The sequence below is a fragment of the Cherax quadricarinatus genome, chromosome 75, assembly GCF_038502225.1.
Source record: "Cherax quadricarinatus isolate ZL_2023a chromosome 75, ASM3850222v1, whole genome shotgun sequence".
Classification (NCBI taxonomy): domain Eukaryota; kingdom Metazoa; phylum Arthropoda; class Malacostraca; order Decapoda; family Parastacidae; genus Cherax; species Cherax quadricarinatus.
Window position 1 is genome coordinate 18,774,468 of NC_091366.1, and position 26,390 is coordinate 18,800,857.

At 41.8% G+C, this 26,390-nt stretch overlaps 1 protein-coding gene across 2 annotated transcripts in view; it reads right to left on the reverse strand.

Moving 5' to 3' along the window:
• The window catches only part of LOC128691938 (uncharacterized), a 181,929-nt gene that overhangs the window by 145,122 nt on the left and 10,417 nt on the right, over window positions 1-26,390 (reverse strand). For both annotated transcript variants that reach the window (XM_070101081.1, XM_070101082.1), the window contains exon 3: window positions 5,820-6,521. In XM_070101081.1, coding sequence (XP_069957182.1) covers window positions 5,820-6,521 — 702 coding nt within the window. The remainder of the gene's footprint in view (window positions 1-5,819; window positions 6,522-26,390) is intronic.

A 26,390-nucleotide genomic window follows, 5' to 3' on the forward strand; every position in this document is an offset into this window, starting at 1 on the left:
AGATTATTATTCTTATAAACCTCCACCTTGACTACCTCGCATTAGTAGTAAGATTTAATAAAAATATTAACCCTAATTTCCACACTTCACATTGCCCTTAGACACGACATCTCCACTGCCTCCAGTCTCCTTGCTGCTGCATTTACAACCCTTGCTTCACACCCATTTATGAATGTTGGTACCACTGTACTCTCATACATTCCCTTCATTGCCTCCATGGATAACATTTTTTGTCTCCACAGATACCTTAAAGCACCACTCACCTTTCTTCCTTCATCAGTTCTGAGGTTAATCTCATCCTTCATAAACCCATCTGCTAACAGGTCAACTCCCAAATATCTGCAACATTCACTTCTTTCATACTCACTCCCTCGAATGTGATATCCAATTTTTCTTTATCTAAATTGTTTGATACCCTCATCACCTTATTCTTATCTATGTTCCTTTCAATCTTCTTCCTTTACACACCCTCCCATACTTGGCCACTAACCTTTGCAACTTTTCTTTAGAATCTCCCTAAAGCACAGTATCATCAGCAAAAAGTAATTGTGTCAACTCCCATTTTGTATTTTGTTCACCATAATTTAATCCTACCCCTCTACCAAATACCCTAGCATTTACTTCTTTTACAACACCATCTATAAATATGTTAAACAACACATCCCTGTCTAAGACCTACTTTTATTGGGAAGTAATCTCCCTCTCTCCTACACACCGTACAGCCTTTTCTAAATCCATAAATGCAATGAAAACTTCCCTACCTTTATCTAAATACTGTTCACATATATGCTTCAATGTAAACACTTGATCTACACATATCCTACCCATTCTAAAGCTTCCTTGTTCATCTGCAGTCGTGTTCTCTGTCTTACCTCTAATTCTTTCAATAATAACCCTACCATACACTTTACCTGGTATATTCAGTAAACTTATTCCCCTATATTTTTTTACAATCTCTTTTGTTCCCCTTCCCTTTATGTAAAGGAACTATTCATGTTCTCTGAAAATCCCTGAGTACCTTCCTCTGCTTCATACATGTATTGTACAAAAATACCAACCACTCCAACAGTATATCCCCCCCTCCCTGCTTTTAACATTTCTGACATGGTCCATCAGTTTCAGTTGCTTTACCCCATTTCATTCTGTATTAAAATAAGGTCAATATTTAAAACACAACCAACTGGAATGGATAACTGTTTTTTTTTTCAACAAACTAGCCGTATCCCACCAAGGCGGGGTCCCCCCTCCCCCCCCCAAAAAAAAAAAAGTTTTTCTTTTTAAATTTAGTAATTTGAACGGGAGAAGGGGTTACTATCCCCTTGCTCCTGGCATTTTAGTCGCCTCTTACAACACTCATGGCTTACGGAGGAAGGATTCTGTTCCACTTCCCCATGGAGATAAGAGGAAATAAACAAGAACAAGACCTAGTAAGAAAATAAAAGATAACCCACAGGAGTGTGTATATATATACTTGTACATGTATGTGTAGTGTGACCTAAGTGTAAGTAGAAGTAGCAAGATGTACCTGAAATCTTGCATGTTTATGAGACAGACAAAAGACACCAACAATCCTACCATCATGTAAAACAATTACAGGCTTCCGTTTTACACTCACTTGGCAGGACGGTAGTACCTCCCTGGGTGGTTGCTGTCTACCAACCTACTACCACAGGACGGTAGTACCTCCCTGGGTGGTTGTTGTCTACCAACCTACTACCACAGGACGGTAGTACCTCCCTGGGTGGTTGTTGTCTACCAACCTACTACCACAGGACGGTAGTACCTCCCTGGGTGGTTGTTGTCTACCAACCTACTACCACAGGACGGTAGTACCTCCCTGGGTGGTTGTTGTCTACCAACCTACTACCACAGGACGGTAGTACCTCCCTGGGTGGTTGTTGTCTACCAACCTACTACCACAGGACGGTAGTACCTCCCTGGGTGGTTGTTGTCTACCAACCTACTACCAGAGGACGGTAGTACCACCCTGGGTGGTTGTTGTCTACCAACCTACTACCACAGGACGGTAGTACCACCCTGGGTGGTTGCTGTCTACCAACCTACTACCACAGGACGGTAGTACCTCCCTGGGTGGTTGTTGTCTACCAACCTACTACCACAGGACGGTAGTACCTCCCTGGGTGGTTGCTGTCTACCAACCTACTACCACAGGACGGTAGTACCTCCCTGGGTGGTTGTTGTCTACCAACCTACTACCACAGGACGGTAGTACCACCCTGGGTGGTCGCTGTCTACCAACCTACTACCACAGGACGGTAGTACCTCCCTGGGTGGTACTACCTCCCTGGGTGGTTGTTGTCTACCAACCTACTACCACAGGACGGTAGTACCACCCTGGGTGGTCGCTGTCTACCAACCTACTACCACAGGACGGTAGTACCTCCCTGGGTGGTTGTTGTCTACCAACCTACTACCACAGGACGGTAGTACCTCCCTGGGTGGTTGCTCTCTACCAACCTACTACCACAGGACGGTAGTACCTCCCTGGGTGGTTGTTGTCTACCAACCTACTACCACAGGATGGTAGTACCTCCCTGGGTGGTTGTTGTCTACCAACCAACTACCACAGGACGGTAGTACCTCCCTGGGTGGTTGCTGTCTACCAACCTACTACCACAGGACGGTAGTACCTCCCTGGGTGGTTGCTGTCTACCAACCTGCTACCACAGGACGGTAGTACCTCCCTGGGTGGTTGCTGTCTACCAACCTACTACCACAGGACGGTAGTACCTCCCTGGGTGGTTGTTGTCTACCAACCTACTACCACAGGACGGTAGTACCTCCCTGGGTGGTTGTTGTCTACCAACCTACTACCACAGGACGGTAGTACCTCCCTGGGTGGTTGTTGTCTACCAACCTACTTCCACAGGACGGTAGTACCTCCCTGGGCGGTTGCTGTCTACCAACCTACTACCATAGGACGGTAGTACCTCCCTGGGTGGTTGTTGTCTACCAACCTACTACCACAGGACGGTAGTACCTCCCTGGGTGGTTGCTGTCTACCAACCAGCTACCACAGGACGGTAGTACCTCCCTGGGTGGTTGTTGTCTACCAACCTACTACCACAGGACGGTAGTACCTCCCTGGGCGGTTGCTGTCTACCAACCTACTACCATAGGACGGTAGTACCTCCCTGGGTGGTTGCTGTCTACCAACCAGCTACCACAGGACGGTAGTACCTCCCTGGGTGGTTGTTGTCTACCAACCTACTACCACAGGACGGTAGTACCACGCTGGGTGGTTGCTGTCTACCAACCTACTACCACAGGACGGTAGTACCTCCCTGGGTGGTTGTTGTCTACCAACCTACTACCACAGGACGGTAGTACCTCCCTGGGTGGTTGCTGTCTACCAACCTACTACCACAGGACGGTAGTACCTCCCTGGGTGGTTGTTGTCTACCAACCTACTACCACAGGACGGTAGTACCACCCTGGGTGGTCGCTGTCTACCAACCTACTACCACAGGACGGTAGTACCTCCCTGGGTGGTTGTTGTCTACCAACCTACTACCACAGGACGGTAGTACCTCCCTGGGTGGTTGTTGTCTACCAACCTACTACCACAGGACGGTAGTACCTCCCTGGGTGGTTGTTGTCTACCAACCTACTACCACAGGATGGTAGTACCTCCCTGGGTGGTTGTTGTCTACCAACCAACTACCACAGGACGGTAGTACCTCCCTGGGTGGTTGCTGTCTACCAACCTACTACCACAGGACGGTAGTACCTCCCTGGGTGGTTGCTGTCTACCAACCTGCTACCACAGGACGGTAGTACCTCCCTGGGTGGTTGCTGTCTACCAACCTACTACCACAGGACGGTAGTACCTCCCTGGGTGGTTGTTGTCTACCAACCTACTACCACAGGACGGTAGTACCTCCCTGGGTGGTTGTTGTCTACCAACCTACTACCACAGGACGGTAGTACCTCCCTGGGTGGTTGTTGTCTACCAACCTACTACCACAGGACGGTAGTACCTCCCTGGGCGGTTGCTGTCTACCAACCTACTACCATAGGACGGTAGTACCTCCCTGGGTGGTTGTTGTCTACCAACCTACTACCACAGGACGGTAGTACCTCCCTGGGTGGTTGCTGTCTACCAACCAGCTACCACAGGACGGTAGTACCTCCCTGGGTGGTTGTTGTCTACCAACCTACTACCACAGGACGGTAGTACCTCCCTGGGTGGTTGCTGTCTACCAACCAGCTACCACAGGACGGTAGTACCTCCCTGGGTGGTTGTTGTCTACCAACCTACTACCACAGGACGGTAGTACCACCCTGGGTGGTTGCTGTCTACCAACCTACTACCACAGGACGGTAGTACCTCCCTGGGTGGTTGTTGTCTACCAACCTACTACCACAGGACGGTAGTACCTCCCTGGGTGGTTGCTGTCTACCAACCTACTACCACAGGACGGTAGTACCTCCCTGGGTGGTTGTTGTCTACCAACCTACTACCACAGGACGGTAGTACCACCCTGGGTGGTTGCTGTCTACCAACCTACTACCACAGGACGGTAGTACCTCCCTGGGTGGTTGTTGTCTACCAACCTACTACCACAGGACGGTAGTACCTCCCTGGGTGGTTGTTGTCTACCAACCTACTACCACAGGACGGTAGTACCTCCCTGGGTGGTTGCTGTCTACCAACCTACTACCACAGGACGGTAGTACCTCCCTGGGTGGTTGTTGTCTACCAACCTACTACCACAGGATGGTAGTACCTCCCTGGGTGGTTGTTGTCTACCAACCTACTACCACAGAACGGTAGTACCTCCCTGGGTGGTTGCTGTCTACCAACCTACTACCACAGGACGGTAGTACCTCCCTGGGTGGTTGCTGTCTACCAACCTACTACCACAGGACGGTAGTACCTCCCTGGGTGGTTGTTGTCTACCAACCTACTACCACAGGATGGTAGTACCTCCCTGGGTGGTTGTTGTCTACCAACCTACTACCACAGGACGGTAGTACCTCCCTGGGTGGTTGCTGTCTACCAACCTACTACCACAGGACGGTAGTACCTCCCTGGGTGGTTGCTGTCTACCAACCTGCTACCACAGGACGGTAGTACCTCCCTGGGTGGTTGCTGTCTACCAACCTACTACCACAGGACGGTAGTACCTCCCTGGGTGGTTGTTGTCTACCAACCTACTACCACAGGACGGTAGTACCTCCCTGGGTGGTTGTTGTCTACCAACCTACTACCACAGGACGGTAGTACCTCCCTGGGTGGTTGTTGTCTACCAACCTGCTACCACAGGACGGTAGTACCTCCCTGGGTGGTTGCTGTCTACCAACCTACTACCACAGGACGGTAGTACCTCCCTGGGTGGTTGTTGTCTACCAACCTACTACCACAGGACGGTAGTACCTCCCTGGGTGGTTGTTGTCTACCAACCTGCTACCACAGGACGGTAGTACCTCCCTGGGTGGTTGCTGTCTACCAACCTACTACCACAGGACGGTAGTACCTCCCTGGGTGGTTGCTGTCTACCAACCTACTACCACAGGACGGTAGTACCTCCCTGGGCGGTTGCTGTCTACCAACCTACTACCACAGGACGGTAGTACCTCCCTGGGTGGTTGCTGTCTACCAACCTGCTACCACAGGACGGTAGTACCTCCCTGGGTGGTTGCTGTCTACCAACCTGCTACCAAGAAGCTTAATAAATATAAATATTTAAAAAACAACTTAAATATTATTGGTTTAGTGTTTTGCTAACTATAGTATTTATGGAGCACAATTGCTAGTTTCAGTTCAGTGAGAGTAGTGACCTGCAGTAATGTACCTTGACTGAGGTGAAGACAGTATTGATGTCTGGGAAGAGTTCCTGGCACTTCTGGATCCAATCTTCAGCCTCCACATTGTACTGATCGGCTTCATTAATGGTTGTGACAACTTCCTGTGCAGTGTTGACTGCGTCAAGACACTCCAGCATAGTCTGTAGCTCCTTCTTCCCTGCCTCTCCTTCTGTTGTCATATTCACCACACTGGTATCCTCCTGTTCCAGGAGCTTTATTGCTGCCTTGTTCTGCTTCACCAGATCATAGAGTTTGTCCTGCAGTTGGTAGTGCTGGGTCTTCCAGTCCCTCACCTGCCCCTGGTACTTGCCCAGCTGGGACAGTACTTCTTCACACTCCCTTATAAGGTTGTTGATACTGCTCTTATGCTCCTGTACCATAGACTGTAACTTCTTACTGATGCTTCTTGTATGGTCTTGGCCAGGCTTTACAGACACTGCTCCCACTGATGGGAGTTCCATACTTTTAATATTCTTTATAAGTTCCTCCATTCCATAATTGATCGGGAACTGAGTAGCAGCTGTGGCACTGTGCTTGGCACGGCAGCTGGGACAGATGAGTTGAACGTTCCGTATTGCATCTTTAATACACTGTGAGCAGAATGTGTGGCCACACGGCAGCGATTGTGGCCGTCGTAGTCCATCATAATTGTTGAAACACACTGTACACTCCTCTGGCTTGTTGCTAGCCTGTCAAGAGTAATTTTTATTAAAATACACACACTAAAGCTTTTGAATTATGATTATTGTAGTTATATATACAGTGGTACCTTGGGATACGAACTTAATTCATTCTAGAAGGCTGTTTGAGTGCCGTTACTGAACGAATTTGTTCCCATAAGGAACAATGTAAATTAGATTAATCCGTTTCAGACCCCCAAATATACACTTACAAATGCACTTACATAAGTACACTTACATAACTGTTCAAGTTTTAAGGTGTTCGTATCCCGAGGTACCACTGTACTAGCTATTAATAATTATGTAACCCACAGAATATTTCATAAAAAGTTACATAAACAGTAACTTTACACAGCATTGTAAGACAAAGTTACATAAACAGTAACTTTACACAGCAGAGTAACACAAAGTTACATAAACAGTAACTTTACACAGCAGAGTAACACAAAGTTACATAAACAGTAACTTTACACAGCAGAGTAAGACAAAGTTACATAAACAGTAACTTTACACAGCAGAGTAACACAAAATTACATAAACAGTAACTTTACACAGCAGAGTAACACAAAGTTACATAAACAGTAACTTTACACAGTAGAGTAAGACAAAATTACATAAACAGTAACTTTACACAGCAGAGTAACACAAAGTTACATAAACAGTAACTTTACACAGCAGAGTAACACAAAGTTACATAAACAGTAACTTTACACAGCAGAGTAAGACAAAGTTACATAAACAGTAACTTTACACAGTAGAGTAAGACAAAGTTACATAAACAGTAACTTTACACAGCAGAGTAAGACAAAGTTACATAAACAGTAACTTTACACAGCAGAGTAAGACAAAGTTACATAAACAGTAACTTTACACAGTAGAGTAAGACAAAGTTATATAAACAGTAACTTTACACAGCAGAGTAACACAAAGTTACATAAACAGTAACTTTACACAGCAGAGTAACACAAAGTTACATAAACAGTAACTTTACACAGTAGAGTAAGACAAAGTTACATAAACAGTAACTTTACACAGCAGAGTAACACAAAGTTACATAAACAGTAACTTTACACAGTAGAGTAAGACAAAGTTACATAAACAGTAACTTTACACAGCAGAGTAACACAAAGTTACATAAACAGTAACTTTACACAGTAGAGTAAGACAAAGTTACATAAACAGTAACTTTACACAGTAGAGTAAGACAAAGTTACATAAACAGTAACTTTACACAGCAGAGTAAGACAAAGTTACATAAACAGTAACTTTACACAGTAGAGTAAGACAAAGTTACATAAACAGTAACTTTACACAGCAGAGTAAGACAAAGTTACATAAACAGTAACTTTACACAGCAGAGTAAGACAAAGTTACATAAATAGTAACTTTACACAGCAGAGTGAGACAAAGTTACATAAACAGTAACTTTACACAGCAGAGTAAGACAAAGTTACATAAACAGTAACTTTACACAGTAGAGTAAGACAAAGTTACATAAACAGTAACTTTACACAGTAGAGTAAGACAAAGTTACATAAACAGTAACTTTACACAGCAGAGTAAGACAAAGTTACATAAACAGTAACTTTACACAGCAGAGTAAGACAAAGTTACATAAACAGTAACTTTACACAGCAGAGTAACACAAAGTTACATAAACAGTAACTTTACACAGTACAGTAAGACAAAGTTACATAAACAGTAACTTTACACAGTAGAGTAAGACAAAGTTACATAAACAGTAACTTTACACAGCAGAGTAAGACAAAGTTACATAAACAGTAACTTTACACAGCAGAGTAAGACAAAGTTACATAAACAGTAACTTTACACAGCAGAGTAAGACAAAGTTACATAAACAGTAACTTTACACAGCAGAGTAAGACAAAGTTACATAAACAGTGACTTTACACAGCAGAGTAAGACAAAGTTACATAAACAGTAACTTTACACAGTAGAGTAAGACAAAGTTACATAAACAGTAACTTTACACAGTAGAGTAAGACAAAGATACATAAACAGTAACTTTACACAGCAGAGTAAGACAAAGTTACATAAACAGTAACTTTACACAGCAGAGTAAGACAAAGTTACATAAACAGTAACTTTACACAGCAGAGTAACACAAAGTTACATAAACAGTAACTTTACACAGTAGAGTAAGACAAAGTTACATAAACAGTAACTTTACACAGTAGAGTAAGACAAAGTTACATAAACAGTAACTTTACACAGCAGAGTAAGACAAAGTTACATAAACAGTAACTTTACACAGTAGAGTAAGACAAAGTTACATAAACAGTAACTTTACACAGCAGAGTAACACAAAGTTACATAAACAGTAACTTTAAACAGTAGAGTAAGACAAAGTTACATAAACAGTAACTTTACACAGTAGAGTAAGACAAAGTTACATAAACAGTAACTTTACACAGCAGAGTAAGACAAAGTTACATAAACAGTAACTTTACACAGTAGACTAAGACAAAGTTACATAAACAGTAACTTTACACAGTAGAGTAAGACAAAGTTACATAAACAGTAACTTTACACAGCAGAGTAAGACAAAGTTACATAAACAGTAACTTTACACAGCAGAGTAAGACAAAGTTATATAAACAGTAACTTTACACAGCAGAGTAAGACAAAGTTACATAAACAGTAACTTTACACAGCAGAGTAAGACAAAGTTACATAAACAGTAACTTTACACAGCAGAGTAAGACAAAGTTACATAAACAGTAACTTTACACAGCAGAGTAAGACAAAGTTACATAAACAGTAACTTTACACAGCAGAGTAAGACAAAGTTACATAAACAGTAACTTTACACAGCAGAGTAAGACAAAGTTACATAAACAGTAACTTTACACAGCAGAGTAAGACAAAGTTACATAAACAGTAACTTTACACAGCAGAGTAAGACAAAGTTACATAAACAGTAACTTTACACAGCAGAGTAAGACAAAGTTACATAAACAGTAACTTTACACAGTAGAGTAAGACAAAGTTACATAAACAGTAACTTTACACAGCAGAGTAAGACAAAGTTACATAAACAGTAACTTTACACAGCAGAGTAAGACAAAGTTACATAAACAGTAACTTTACACAGCAGAGTAAGACAAAGTTACATAAACAGTAACTTTACACAGCAGAGTAAGACAAAGGATCATTTTAAAATTGATAAGGAAAAATTTCCTTCAGAGACAAGTATGTACAAATTTATAAACATTTCCTTTAATAATAAATCTGAGTTGCACTGATGAATTTTTATCTGGTTCCTTGACACTGGTGAGGGGCTCTTGATCTAGGGAATTGGATGTGTACTCCAGTTCCCTGAATTGACCCTGAATACTTTCAATCCTCCCTACAGGAATTGCATATTCCCTACGGGTTTAGCACTCCCTCACAATTATAGTAAAAACGTGGTCAGGGAAACATAAGAGAGACCAGTGTCATGTACATATTAAGTTAGATTTGATGGTGCTCTCTCCAGGCTCTTTGCTTACTGTTATGACAGCCCTGAGAGTTTCTTACTGTTATGACAGCCCTGAGAGTTTCTTACTGTAATGACAGCCCTGAGAGTTTCTTACTGTTATGACAGCCCTGAGATTTTCTTAATGTTATGACAGCCCTGAGAGTTTCTTACTGTTATGACAGCCCTGAGAGTTTCTTACTGTTATGAGAGCCCTGAGAGTTTCTTACTGTTATGAGAGCCCTGAGAGTTTCTTACTGTTATGACAGCCCTGAGAGTTTCTTACTGTAATGACAGCCCTGAGAGTTTCTTACTGTTATGACAGCCCTGAGAGTTTCTTACTGTTATGACAGCCCTGAGAGTTTCTTACTGTTATGACAGCCCTGAGAGTTTCTTACTGTTATGACAGCCCTGAGAGTTTCTTACTGTTATGACAGCCCTGAGAGTTTCTTACTGTTATGACAGCCCTGAGAGTTTCTTACTGTAATGACAGCCCTGAGAGTTTCTTACTGTTATGACAGCCCTGAGAGTTTCTTACTGTTATGACAGCCCTGAGAGTTTCTTACTGTAATGACAGCCCTGAGAGTTTCTTACTGTTATGACAGCCCTGAGAGTTTCTTAATGTTATGACAGCCCTGAGAGTTTCTTACTGTTATGACAGCCCTGAGAGTTTCTTACTGTTATGACAGCCCTGAGAGTTTCTTACTGTTATGACAGCCCTGAGAGTTTCTTACTGTTATGACAGCCCTGAGAGTTTCTTACTGTTATGAGAGCCCTGAGAGTTTCTTACTGTTATGACAGCCCTGAGAGTTTCTTACTGTTATGACAGCCCTGAGAGTTTCTTACTGTTATGACAGCCCTGAGAGTTTCTTACTGTTATGAGAGCCCTGAGAGTTTCTTACTGTTATGACAGCCCTGAGAGTTTCTGAGAGCCCTGAGAGTTCTTACTGTTATGACAGCCCTGAGAGTTTCTTACTGTTATGACAGCCCTGAGAGTTTCTTACTGTTATGACAGCCCTGAGAGTTTCTTACTGTTATGACAGCCCTGAGAGTTTCTTACTGTAATGACAGCCCTGAGAGTTTCTTACTGTTATGACAGCCCTGAGAGTTTCTTAATGTTATGACAGCCCTGAGAGTTTCTTACTGTTATGACAGCCCTGAGAGTTTCTTACTGTTATGACAGCCCTGAGAGTTTCTTACTGTTATGACAGCCCTGAGAGTTTCTTAGTGTTATGACAGCCCTGAGAGTTTCTTACTGTTATGACAGCCCTGAGAGTTTCTTACTGTTATGACAGCCCTAAGAGTTTCTTACTGTTATTACAGCCCTGAGAGTTTCTTACTGTTATGACAGCCCTGAGAGTTTCTTACTGTTATGACAGCCCTGAGAGTTTCTTACTGTTATTACAGCCCTGAGAGTTTCTTACTGTTATGACAGCCCTGAGAGTTTCTTACTGTTATGACAGCCCTGAGAGTTTCTTACTGTTATGACAGCCCTGAGAGTTTCTTACTGTTATGACAGCCCTGAGAGTTTCTTACTGTTATGACAGCCCTGAGAGTTTCTTACTGTTATGACAGCCCTAAGAGTTTCTTACTGTTATGACAGCCCTGAGAGTTTCTTACTATTATGACAGCCCTAAGAGTTTCTTACTGTTATGACAGCCCTGAGAGTTTCTTACAGTTATGACAGCCCTGAGAGTTTCTTACTGTTATGACAGCCCTGAGAGTTTCTTACTGTTATGACAGCCCTGAGAGTTTCTTACTGTTATGACAGCCCTGAGAGTTTCTTACTGTTATGACAGCTCTGAGAGTTTCTTACTGTTATGACAGCCCTGAGAGTTTCTTACTGTTATGACAGCCCTGAGAGTTTCTTACTGTTATGACAGCCCTGAGAGTTTCTTACTGTTATGACAGCCCTGAGAGTTTCTTACTGTTATGACAGCCCTGAGAGTTTCTTACTGTAATGACAGCCCTGAGAGTTTCTTACTGTTATGACAGCCCTGAGAGTTTCTTACTGTTATGACAACCCTGAGAGTTTCTTACTGTAATGACAGCCCTGAGAGTTTCTTACTGTTATGACAGCCCTGAGAGTTTCTTAATGTTATGACAGCCCTGAGAGTTTCTTACTGTTATGACAGCCCTGAGAGTTTCTTACTGTTATGACAGCCCTGAGAGTTTCTTACTGTTATGACAGCCCTGAGAGTTTCTTACTGTTATGAGAGCCCTGAGAGTTTCTTACTGTTATGACAGCCCTGAGAGTTTCTTACTGTTATGACAGCCCTGAGAGTTTCTTACTGTTATGACAGCCCTGAGAGTTTCTTACTGTTATGAGAGCCCTGAGAGTTTCTTACTGTTATGACAGCCCTGAGAGTTTCTTACTGTTATGACAGCCCTGAGAGTTTCTTACTGTTATGACAGCCCTGAGAGTTTCTTACTGTAATGACAGCCCTGAGAGTTTCTTACTGTTATGACAGCCCTGAGAGTTTCTTAATGTTATGACAGCCCTGAGAGTTTCTTACTGTTATGACAGCCCTGAGAGTTTCTTACTGTTATGACAGCCCTGAGAGTTTCTTACTGTTATGACAGCCCTGAGAGTTTCTTAGTGTTATGACAGCCCTGAGAGTTTCTTACTGTTATGACAGCCCTGAGAGTTTCTTACTGTTATGACAGCCCTGAGAGTTTCTTACTGTTATGACAGCCCTGAGAGTTTCTTACTGTTATGACAGCCCTGAGAGTTTCTTACTGTTATGACAGCCCTGAGAGTTTCTTACTGTTATGACAGCCCTGAGAGTTTCTTACTGTTATGACAACCCTGAGAGTTTCTTACTGTTATGACAGCCCTGAGAGTTTCTTACTGTTATGACAGCCCTGAGAGTTTCTTACTGTTATGACAGCCCTGAGAGTTTCTTACTGTTATGACAGCCCTAAGAGTTTCTTATTGTTATGACAGCCCTGAGAGTTTCTTACTGTTATGACAGCCCTGAGAGTTTCTTACTGTTATGAGAGCCCTGAGAGTTTCTTACTGTTATGACAGCCCTGAGAGTTTCTTACTGTTATGACAGCCCTGAGAGTTTCTTACTGTTATGACAGCCCTAAGAGTTTCTTACTGTTATGACAGCCCTGAGAGTTTCTTACTGTTATGAGAGCCCTGAGAGTTTCTTACTGTTATGACAGCCCTGAGAGTTTCTTACTGTTATGACAGCCCTGAGAGTTTCTTACTGTTATGACAGCCCTGAGAGTTTCTTACTGTTATGACAGCCCTGAGAGTTTCTTACTGTTATGACAGCCCTGAGAGTTTCTTACTCTTATGACAGCCCTAAGAGTTTCTTACTGTTATGACAGCCCTGAGAGTTTCTTACTGTTATGACAGCCCTGAGAGATTCTTACTGTTATGACAGCCCTGAGAGTTTCTTACTGTTATGACAGCCCTGAGAGTTTCTTACTGTTATGACAGCCCTGAGGGTTTCTTACTGTTATGACAGCCCTGAGAGTTTCTTACTGTTATGACAGCCCTGAGAGTTTCTTACTGTTATGACAGCCCTAAGAGTTTCTTATTGTTATGACAGCCCTGAGAGTTTCTTACTGTTATGACAGCCCTGAGAGTTTCTTACTGTTATGACAGCCCTAAGAGTATCTTACTGTTATGACAGCCCTAAGAGTTTCTTAATGTTATGACAGCCCTGAGAGTTTCTTACTGTTATGACAGCCCTGAGAGATTCTTACTGTTATGGCAGCCCTGAGAGTTTCTTACTGTTATGACAGCCCTGAGAGTTTCTTACTGTTATGACAGCCCTGAGAGTTTCTTACTGTTATGACAGTCCTGAGAGTTTCTTACTGTTATGACAGCCCTGAGAGTTTCTTACTGTTATGACAGCCCTGAGAGTTTCTTACTGTTATGACTGTCCTGAGAGTTTCTTACTGTTATGACAGCCCTGAGAGTTTCTTACTTTTATGACAGCCCTGAGAGTTTCTTACTGTTATGACAGCCCTGAGAGTTTCTTACTGTTATGACAGCCGTGAGAGTTTCTTACTGTTATGACAGCCCTGAGAGTTTCTTACTGTTATGACAGCCCAGAGAGTTTCTTACTGTTATGACAGCCCTGAGAGTTTCTTACTGTTATGACAGCCCTGAGAGTTTCTTACTGTTATGACAGCCCTGAGAGTTTCTTACTGTTATGACAGCCCTGAGAGTTTCTTACTGTTATGACAGCCCTGAGAGTTTCTTACTGTTATGACAGCCCTGAGAGTTTCTTACTGTTATGACAGCCCTGAGAGTTTCTTACTGTTATGACATCCCTTGTGAGTTTCTTACTGTTATGACAGCCCTGAGAGTTTCTTACTGTTATGACAGCCCTGAGAGTTTCTTACTGTTATGACAGCCCGAAGAGTTTCTTACTGTTATGACAGCCCTGAGAGTTTCTTACTGTTATGACAGCCCTGAAAAATTCTTACTGTTATGACAGTCCTGAGAGTTTCTTACTGTTATGACAGCCCTGAGAGTTTCTTACTGTTATGAGAGTCCTGAGAGTTTCTAACTGTTATGACTGTCCAGAGAGTTTCTTAGTGTTATGACAAACCTGAGAGTTTCTTAGTGTTATGACAACCTTGAGAGTTTCTTACTGTTATGACAGCCCTGAGAGTTTCTTAGTGTTATGACAGCCCTGAGAATTTCTTAGTGTTATGAGAACCCTGAGAGTTTCTTACTGTTATGACAGTCATGAGAGGTTCTTACGGTTATGACAGCCCTGAGAGTTTCTTAGTGTTATGACAACCCTGAGAGTTTCTTACTGTTAAGGCAGTCCTGAGAGTTTCTTACTGTTATGACAGTCCTGAGAGGTTCTTACTGTTATGACAGCCCTGAGAGTTTCTTAGTATTATGACAACCCTGAGAGTTTCTTACTGTTATTACAGTCCTGAGAGTTTCTTACTGTTATGACAGCCCTGAGAGTTTCTTACTGTTATGACAGCCCTGAGAGTTTCTTACTGTTATGACAGTCCTGAGAGTTTCTTACTGTTATGACAGTCCTGAGAGCTTCTTACTGTTATGACAGTCCTGAGAGTTTCTTAGTGTTATGACAACTCTAAGATTTTCTTACTGTTATGACAGACCTGAGAGTTTCTTACTGTTATGACAGCCCTGAGAGTTTCTTACTGTTATGACAGTCCTGAGAGTTTCTTACTGTTTTTACAGTCCTGAGAGTTTCTTACTGTTATGACAGTATAGAGATTTTCTTACTGTTATGACAACACTGAGAGTTTCTTACTGTTATGACAGCCCTGAGAGTTTCTTACTGTTATGACAATCCTAAGAGTTTCTTAGTGTTATGAGAGTCCTGAGAGTTTCTTAGTGTTATGACAGCCCTGAGAGTTTCTTACTGTTATGACAGCCCTGAGAGTGTCTTACTGTTATGACAGCCCTGAGAGTTTCTTACTGTTATGACAGTCCTGAGAGTTTCTTACTGTTATGACAGCCCTGAGAGTTTCTTACTGTTATGGCAGCCCTGAGAGTTTCTTACTGTTACGACAGCCCTGAGAGTTTCTTACTGTTATGACAACCCTGAGAGTTTCTTAGTGTTATGACAACCCTGAGAGTTTCTTACTGTTACGACAGCCCTGAGAGTTTCTTACTGTTATGACAATCCTGAGAGTTTCTTACTGTTATGACAGTCCTGGGAGTTTCTTACTGTTATGACAGCCCTTAGAGTTTCTTACTGTTATGACATCCCTGAGAGTTTCTTACTGTTATGACAGCCCTGAGAGTTTCTTAGTGTTATGACAGTCCTGAGAGTTTCTTACTGTTTTTACAGTCCTGATAGTTTCTTACTGTTATGACAGTCCTGAGAGTTTCTTACTGTTTTTACAGTCCTGAGAGTTTCTTACTGTTATGACAGTCCTGAGAGTTTCTTACTGTTATGACAGTCCTAAGAGTTTCTTAGTGTTATGAGAGTCCTGAGAGTTTCTTACTGTTATGACAGCCCTGAGAGTTTCTTACTGTTATGACAATCCTAAGAGTTTCTTAGTGTTATGAGAGTCCTGAGAGTTTCTTACTGTTATGACAGCCCTGAGAGTTTCTTACTGTTATGACAGTCCTGAGAGTTTCTTACTGTTATGACAGTCCTGAGAGTTTCTTACTGTTATGACAGTCCTGAAATTTTCTTACTGTTATGACAACCCTGAGAGTTTCTTACTGTTATGACAGTCCTGAGAGTTTCTTACTGTTATGACAGTCCTGAAATTTTCTTACTGTTATGAAAACCCTGAGAGTTTCTTACTCATATGACAGTCCTGAGAGTTTCTTACTGTTATGACAGTCCTTTGTTTCTTTGTGTTATGACAGCCCTGAGAGTTTCTTACTGTTATGACAGTCCTGAGAGTTTTGTTATTGTCATGACAGTCCCGAGAGTTTCTTACTGTTATGACAGCCCTGAGAGTTTCTTACTACTATGACAACCCTGAGAGTTTCTTACTGTTATGACAGCCCTGAGAGTTTCTTAGTGTTATGACAACCCTGAGAGTTTCTCAGTGTTATGTCAACCCTGAGAGTTTCTTACTATTATGACAACCCTGAGAGTTTCTTACTGTTATGACAGTCCTTAGAGCTTCTAACTATTATGACAGCCCTGAGAGTTTCTTACTGTTATGACAGCCCTGAGAGTTTCTTACTGTTATGACAGTCCTGAGAGTTTCTTACTGTTATGACAGTCCTGAGAGTTTCTTACTGTTAGGACAGCCCTGAAAGTTTCTTACTGTTATGACAGCCCTGAGAGTTCCTTACTGTTATGACAGCCCTGAGAGTTTCTTACTGTTATGACAACCCTGAGAGTTTCTTCGTGTTATGACAGTCCTGAGAGTTTCTTAATGTTGTGAGAGTCCTGAGAGTTTTTTACTGTTATGACAGCCATGAGAGTTTCTTACTGTTATGACAGCCCTGAGAGTTTCTTAGTGTTATGACAATCCTGAGAGTTTCTTACTGTTATGACAGTCCTGAGAGTTTCTTACTGTTATGACAGCCCTGAGAGTGTCTTACTGTTATGACAGCCCTGAGAGTTTCTTACTGTTATGACAGTCCTGAGAGTTTCTTACTGTTATGACAGCCCTGAGAGTTTCTTACTGTTATGGCAGCCCTGAGAGTTTCTTACTGTTACGACAGCCCTGAGAGTTTCTTACTGTTATGACAACCCTGAGAGTTTCTTAGTGTTATGACAACCCTGAGAGTTTCTTACTGTTACGACAGCCCTGAGAGTTTCTTACTGTTATGACAATCCTGAGAGTTTCTTACTGTTATGACAGTCCTGGGAGTTTCTTACTGTTATGACAGCCCTTAGAGTTTCTTACTGTTATGACATCCCTGAGAGTTTCTTACTGTTATGACAGCCCTGAGAGTTTCTTACTGTTATGACAGCCCTGAGAGTTTCTTACTGTTATGACAGCCCTGAGAGTTTCTTACTGTTATGACAGCCCTGAGAGTTTCTTACTGTTATGACAGCCCTGAGAGTTTCTTACTGTTATGACAGCCTTGAGAGTTTCTTACTGTTATTACAGTACTGAGAGTTTCTTACTGTTATTACCACCCTGAGAGTTTCTTACTGTTATAACAACCCTGAGAGTCTCTTACTGTTATGACAACCCTGAGAGTTTCTTACTGTTATGACAGCTCTGAGAGTTTCTTACTGTTATGAGAGCCCTGAGAGTTTCTTACTGTTATGACAGCCCTGAGAGTTTCTTACTGTTATGACAGCCCTGAGAGTTTCTTACTTTTATTACAGTCCTGAGAGTTTCTTACTGTTATGACAACCCTGAGAGTTTCTTACTGTTATGACAACCCTGAGAGTTTCCTAGTGTTATGACAATCCTGAGAGTTTCTTACTGTTATGACAGCCCTGAGCGTTTCTTACTGTTATAACAGTCCTCAGAGTTTCTTACAGTTATGACAGCCCTGAGAGTTTCTTAGTTATGGCAGCCCTGAGAGTTTCTTACTGTTATGAGAGCCCTGAGTGTTTCTTACTATTATGAGAGCCCTGAGAGTTTTTTACTGTTATGACAGCCCTGAGAGTTTCTTACTGTTATGACAGCCCTGAGAGTTTCTTAATGTTATGACAGCCCTGAGAGTTTCTTACTGTTATGACAGCCCTGAGAGTTTCTTACTATTATGACAGCCCTGAGAGTTTCTTACTGTTATGACAGCCCTGAGAGTTTCTTACTGTTATGACAGCCTTGAGAGTTTCTTACTGTTATGACAGCCCTGAGAGTTGCTTACTGTTATGACAGTCCTGAGAGTTTCTTAGTAGTATGAGAGCCCTGAGAGTTTCTTACTGTTTGGACAGCCCTGAGAGTTTCTTAGTGTTATGACAGTCCTGAGACTTTCTTACTGTTATGACAGTCTTTAGAGTTTCTTACTGTTATGACAGCCCTGAGAGTTTCTTACTGTTATGACAGTCCTGAGAGATTCTTACTGTTATGACAGCCCTAAGAGTTTCTTACCGTTATGACAGCCCTGAGAGTTTCTTACTGTTATGACAGCCCTGAGAGTTCCTTACTGTTATAAATGTATTGAGAGTTTCTTACTGTTATGAGAGTCCTGAAAGTTTCTTACTGTTATGAGAGCTCTGAGAGTTTCCTACTGTTATGACAGCCCTGAGATTTTCTTACTGTTATGAGAGCCCTGAGAGTTTCTTACTGTTATGACAGCCCTGAGAGTTTCTTACTGTTATGACAGCCCTGAGAGTTTCTTACTGTTATGACAGCCCTGAGAGTTTCTTACTCTTCTGACAGCCCTGAGAGTTTCTTACTGTTATGACAGCCCTGAGAGTTTCTTACTGTTATGACAGTACTGAGAGTTTCTTACTGTTATGACAGCCCTGAGAGTTTCTTACTCTTATGACAGTCCTGTGAGTTTCTTACTGTTATGACAGCCCTGAGAGTTTCTTACTGTTATGACAGTCCTGAGAGTTTCTTACTGTTATGAGAGCCCTGAGAGTTTCTTACTGTTATGACACTCCTGAGAGTTTCTTACTGTTATGACAGCTCTGAGAGTTTCTTACTGTTATGACAGTATTGAGAGTTTCTTACTGTTATGAGAGCCCTGAGAGTTTCTTACTGTTATGACAACCCTGAAAGTTTCTTTCTGTTATGAGAGCCCTGAGAGTTTCTTACTTTTATGACGGCCCTGAGAGTTTCTTACTGTTATGACAGTCCTGAGAGTTTCTTACTGTTATGACAGCCCTGAGAGTTTCTTACTGTTATGACAGTCCTGAGAGTTTCTTACTGTTATGACAGCCCCGAGAGTTTCTTACTGTTATGAAAGCCCTGAGAGTTTCTTACTGTTATGACAGCCCTGAGAGTTTCTTACTGTTATGACAGTCCTGAGAGTTTCTTACTGTTATGACAGCCCTGAGTGTTTCTTACTGTTATGAGAGCCCTGAGAGTTTCTTACTGTTTTGAGAGCCCTGAGAGTTTCTTACTGTTTTGACTGTCCTGAGAGTTTCTTACTGTTATGACAGCCCTGGGAGTTTCTTACTGTTATGACAGCCCTGAGAGTTTCTTACTGTTATGAGAGCCCTGAGAGTTTCTTTCTGTTTTGACAGCCCTGAGAGTTTCTTACTGTTATGACAGCCCTGAGAGTTTCTTTCTGTTATGACAGCCCTGAGAGTTTCTTACTGTTATGACAGCCCTGAGAATTTCTTACTTTTATGAGAGCCCTGAGAGTTTCTTTCTGTTATGACAGTTCTGAGAGTTTCTTTCTGTTATTACAGCCCTGAGAGTTTCTTACTGTTATGAGAGCCCTGAGAGTTTCTTACTGTTATGACAGCCGTGAGAGTTTCTTACTGTTATGAGAGCCCTGAGAGTTTCTTACTGTTATGACAGCCCTGAGAGTTTCTTACTGTTATGAGAGCCCTGAGAGTTTCTTTCTGTTATGAGAGCCCTGAGAGTTTCTTACTGTTATGAGAGCCCTGAGAGTTTCTTACTGTTATGACAGCCCTGAGAGTTTCTTAGTGTTATGACAGCCCTGAGAGTTTCTTACTGTTATGACAGCCCTGAGAGTTTCTTACTGTTATGACAGCCCTGAGAGTTTCTTAGTGTTATGACAGCCCTGAGAGTTTCTTACTGTTATGACAGCCCTGAGAGTTTCTTAGTGTTATGACAGCCCTGAGAGTTTCTTACTGTTATGACAGCCCTGAGAGTTTCTTACTGTTATGACAGCCCTGAGAGTTTCTTAGTGTTATGACAGCCCTGAGAGTTTCTTACTGTTATGACAGCCCTGAGAGTTTCTTACTGTTATGACAGCCCTGAGAGTTTCTTACTGTTATGTCAGCCCTGAGAGTTTCTTACTGTTATGACAGCCCTGAGAGTTTCTTACTGTTATGACAGCCCTGAGAGTTTCTTACTGTTATGACAGCCCTGAGAGTTTCTTACTGTTATGACAGCCCTGAGAGTTTCTTACTGTTATGACAGCCCTGAGAGTTTCTTACTGCCCTCACTTATTACATTATTCTTAACATTTTGTGAAACATATATTGCATGAAATTTATTGTTTTATTGTTATTTCTATAAAAGAGAGATGAAAATTATTTATACAACAGTTGCAGTTGATGGAAGGTAAAATATCTGTGTAAGAGTCACTTAAGAGTAGACTACAGCATCTCACTTAATGACGGAGTTCCGGTGCTAAGACCACGTCGTTAAACGAATTCATCGCTAAGTGAGGAGCATAAATAATGGTAGTGAGTTTGTGTCAACCATCTCTGACCTTTGCACCATTTTAACATTTGTGGTATATTTTTAAATGTTTATACAGTAGTGTAATGTATATTGAAATAAAAAGAATAGAGAAAATAGCTCTAATATACATTATTTAAGTATGAATACTGGCCAGAAAGCCCATGGTAAGTTAGAGGCATCAGTAAACAAGTGTAGACAGTGGAACACTGAGTTTCAGCCTTAATACATCCTAGCATCCCAGCCCGGTGGCCTGGTGGCTAAAGCTCCCGCTTCACACACGGAGGGCCCGGGTTCAATTCCCGGCGGGTGGAAAACATTTCGATACGTTTCCTTACACCTGTTGTCCTGTTCACCTAGCAGCAAATAGGTACCTGGGTGTTAGTCGACTGGTGTGGGTCGCATCCTGGGGGACAAGATTAAGGACCCCAATGGAAATAAGTTACACAGTCCTCGATGACGCACTGACTTTCTTGGGTTATCCTGGGTGGCTAACCCTCCGGGGTTAAAAATCCGAACGAAATCTTATCTTAGCAGCTGCGACTCAAGTTGAAACGTCTTAAAGTCAAAGCAATATTTCCCAAAAGAAATAATATAAATCCAGTTAATCTGTTCCAGACCCACAAAAAATAATTTTTTTAAAGAATAACTATAGTTTTACATACGACACAGATAAATACATATACGTACTACTTAAATTTGTAATTTACAATAAATAAATTAACATTTAAATAAACATTTAAAATAATATTTACTTACTTTCATTGAAGTCTGTTTCTAGCATCTGAAAGATAGTGAGTAGTGTGGGAGCACACTAGGCTAGGTAACAAGTCCTGATCTGGGGTTACTTCCCTTCTCTGTCTTTTAATGCTACTAGGACCAGCTTAAGTCACTGGACCCCTGTCTCACAAAATAACTGTCAAGAGTGCTATGTTTCTGGCGCCTCTTTAACATTTCCCTAAAATGGGACATGTTTCTGTCACTAAACTTGTTGTAGAGATGGTTTTTTTCAGCTTGCTCAAGGTGGTATTTTTCCACAAAACTTTGCAACCTATTCCACATTCCACACATGTCCCTAATTGCAACCTATTCCACATTCCACACATGTCCCTAATTGCAACCTATTCCACATTCCACACATGTCCCTAATTGCAACCTATTCCACATTCCACACATGTCCCTAATTGCAACCTATTCCACATTCCACACATGTCCCTAATTGCAACCTATTCCACATTCCACACATGTCCCTAATTGCAACCTATTCCACATTCCACACATGTCCCTAATTGCAACCTATTCCATATTCCACACATGTCCCTAATTGCAACCTATTTCTCATTCCACTCATGTCCCTAATTGCAACCTATTCCACATTCCACACATGCTCCTAATTGCAACCTATTGCACATTCCACACATGTCCCTAATTGCAACCTATTCCACATTCCACACATGTCCCTAATTGCAACCTATTTCTCATTCCACTCATGTCCCTAATTGCAACCTATTCCACATTCCACACATGTCCCTAATTGCAACCTATTCTACATTCCACACATGTCCCTAATTGCAACCTATTCCACATTCCACACATGTCCCTAATTGCAACCTATTGCACATTCCACACATGTCCCTAATTGCAACCTATTCCACATTCCACACATGTTCCTAATTGCAACCTATTCCACATTCCACACATGTCCCTAATTGCAACCTATTCCACACTACACACATGTCCCTAATTGCAACCTATTTCTCTTTCCACTCATGTCCCTAATTGCAACCTATTCCACATTCCACACATGTCCCTAATTGCAACCTATTCCACATTCCACACATGCTCCTAATTGCAACCTATTGCACATTCCACACATGTCCCTAATTGCAACCTATTCCACATTCCACACATGTCCCTAATTGCAACCTATTTCTCATTCCACTCATGTCCCTAATTGCAACCTATTCCACATTCCACACATGTCCCTAATTGCAACCTATTCTACATTCCACACATGTCCCTAATTGCAACCTATTCCACATTCCACACATGTCCCTAATTGCAACCTATTGCACATTCCACACATGTCCCTAATTGCAACCTATTCCACATTCCACACATGTTCCTAATTGCAACCTATTCCACATTCCACACATGTCCCTAATTGCAACCTATTCCACACTACACACATGTCCCTAATTGCAACCTATTTCTCTTTCCACTCATGTCCCTAATTGCAACCTATTCCACATTCCACACATGTCCCTAATTGCAACCTATTCCACATTCCACACATGTCCCTAATTGCAACCTATTTCTCATTCCACTCATGTCCCTAATTGCAACCTATTCCACATTCCACACATGCCCCTAATTGCAACCTATTGCACATTCCACACATGTCCCTAATTGCAACCTATTCCACATTCCACACATGTCCCTAATTGCAACCTATTTCTCATTCCACTCATGTCCCTAATTGCAACCTATTCCACATTCCACACATGTCCCTAATTGCAACCTATTCTACATTCCACACATGTCCCTAATTGCAACCTATTCCACATTCCACACATGTCCCTAATTGCAACCTATTCCACATTCCACACATGTCCCTAATTGCAACCTATTCCACATTCCACAGATGTCCCTAATTACAACCTATTTCTCTTTCCACTCATGTCCTTAATTGCAACCTATTCCACATTCCACACATGTCCCTAATTGCAACCTATTCCACATTCCACACATGTCCCTAATTGCAACCTATTCCACATTCCACACATGCCCCTAATTGCAACCTATTCCACATTCCACACATGTCCCTAATTGCAACCTATTCCACATTCCACACATGTCCCTAATTGCAACCTATTCCACATTCCACACATGTCCCTAATTGCAACCTATTTCTCATTCCACTCATGTCCCTAATTGCAACCTATTCCACATTCCACACATGTCCCTAATTGCAACCTATTCTACATTCCACACATGTCCCTAATTGCAACCTATTCCACATTCCACACATGTCCCTAATTGCAACCTATTCCACATTCCACACATGTCCCTAATTGCAACCTATTTCTCATTCCACTCATGTCCCTAATTGCAACCTATTCCACATTCCACACATGTCCCTAATTGCAACCTATTTCTCATTCCACTCATGTCCCTAATTGCAACCTATTCCACATTCCACACATGTCCCTAATTGCAACCTATTCTACATTCCACACATGTCCCTAATTGCAACCTATTCCACATTCCACACATGTCCCTAATTGCAACCTATTCCACATTCCACACATGTCCCTAATTGCAACCTATTTCTCATTCCACTCATGTCCCTAATTGCAACCTATTCCACATTCCACACATGTCCCTAATTGCAACCTATTCTACATTCCACACATGTCCCTAATTGCAACCTATTCCACATTCCACACATGTCCCTAATTGCAACCTATTTCTCATTCCACTCATGTCCCTAATTGCAACCTATTCCACATTCCACACATGTCCCTAATTGCAACCTATTCTACATTCCACACATGTCCCTAATTGCAACCTATTCCACATTCCACACATGTCCCTAATTGCAACCTATTTCTCATTCCACTCATGTCCCTAATTGCAACCTATTCCACATTCCACACATGTCCCTAATTGCAACCTATTCTACATTCCACACATGTCCCTAATTGCAACCTATTCCACATTCCACACATGTCCCTAATTGCAACCTATTTCTCATTCCACTCATGTCCCTAATTGCAACCTATTCCACATTCCACACATGTCCCTAATTGCAACCTATTCTACATTCCACACATGTCCCTAATTGCAACCTATTCTACATTCCACACGTCCCTAGAAGCGATTGTTGATTTGCTTTCGTCATACATCCTGGCAAGCTCCACAACTCACACACCACTCGTATTTTTGTACGATGTATTTCTTCACTTCTATGGTATTTCTCATTTTCTTTACCAAAGGGGTGCCATTTAATGTAAGCTTCTTCGGGCTCATAGAGACTTATTTCACAGTCGCACTCAAGAAACAAGCACCAAACACAATGAATTAATTGTGAAATGTTTGGATGAGTGTGCAGGGTAATGTTCACTCGAAAATAAACAAGCAACCAGACTGACTCGCGGTATCTTGTATGCCTCTCCACGCAGGCATGGTGAGGTGCGGGCAGGCAGACAGATCTGTTATGCGGAATGAAACAAGGTGCACAGTGCGAAACTTGGGACAAAATTTAGCCAAAAAAATACAGTTCTAAACTCAAAGCATACAATACTCAGGGCAGACAAACCTCGGGGTTCCACTGTACGTCGCTAAGTGAGGAGAGGCTGTATTAAACCCAGGCAATAATTCTCAAACTATACCCACTTCCACTGTACCACTTACTCACTTCCACTGTACCACTTACCAGAGTGTAAACCATCAACAGTATTAAACTCAGACAATGCATCAGTCTTGAGTTTTACAACTCACTAATCGCGAGTTCAAGCCCCGCCTGTTGTATGTTTAATAGTCATAAGATACACTCACACTGTACCTCATACTAGAGTGTAAACATTGACTTGTCAGCATGGACTTCAATGTTAAAGTGTTTAATAAATAACATTAATACCAGGTAGCCCTGGCTGACTGGAGATGATGCTGATGATGGAAATTAATACATGATTAAGGCAAGAATAAACCAGTGATGGAAGCTGCATATTTTAAACCTCAGTTTTATAAACAAGTTTCAAAGAAACCTTCTTTTCTATATCATATTTAAATTAAATTAATGTGTTTCAAAACTGGGTTAATTAACATTTTAACCTAGCACTGACCACATTACTGTATCATAACTTACACTGTTCCGTAAATACACATTCCTTGACTTTCATGATGAGGGTAAAAAAATAAAATTAATAGAAATTTGTAGAGTATTACAAAAAATTTTGTGACAAATACTGACACAGCACAAAATCAAGACTGCCCATGACCACATTATTTACTAATATAATTACCTCATTTATTAAGACTTAGTTTTATAGTGAAAAAAAAAAAGATTTTACTAATTATTTTACTCCATATTAGACTAATAGTAAGACTAATAGTAAGACTTATAGTAAGACTTATAGTAAGACTTATAGTAAGACTTATAGTAAGACTTATAGTAAGACTTATAGTAAGACTAATAGTAAGACTTACAGTAAGACTTATAGTAAGACTAATAGTAAGACTTACAGTAAGACTTATAGTAAGACTAATAGTAAGACTTACAGTAAGACTTATAGTAAGACTAATAGTAAGACTTACAGTAAGACTGGGCCAATGGGAGGTGACCTCCAAATATTAAATCCAGGTAAACTCCAGGTTGCAATTGACTTCTTCATAAATTATTTTGGGCTAAGTGCTGAGGATGGCTTGCCAGGGAACATTTTGGGCTAAGTGCTGAGGAAGGCTTGCCAGGGAACATTTTGGGCTAAGTGCTGAGGAAGGCTTGCCAGGGAACATTTTGGGCTAAGTGCTGAGGAAGGCTTGCCAGGGAACATTTCGGGCTAAGTGCTGAGGAAAGCTTGCCAGGGAACATTTTGAGCTAAGTGCTGAGGAAGGCTTGCCAGGGAACATTTCGGGCTAAGTGTTGAGGAAGGCTTGCCTGGGAACATTTCGGGCTAAGTGTTGAG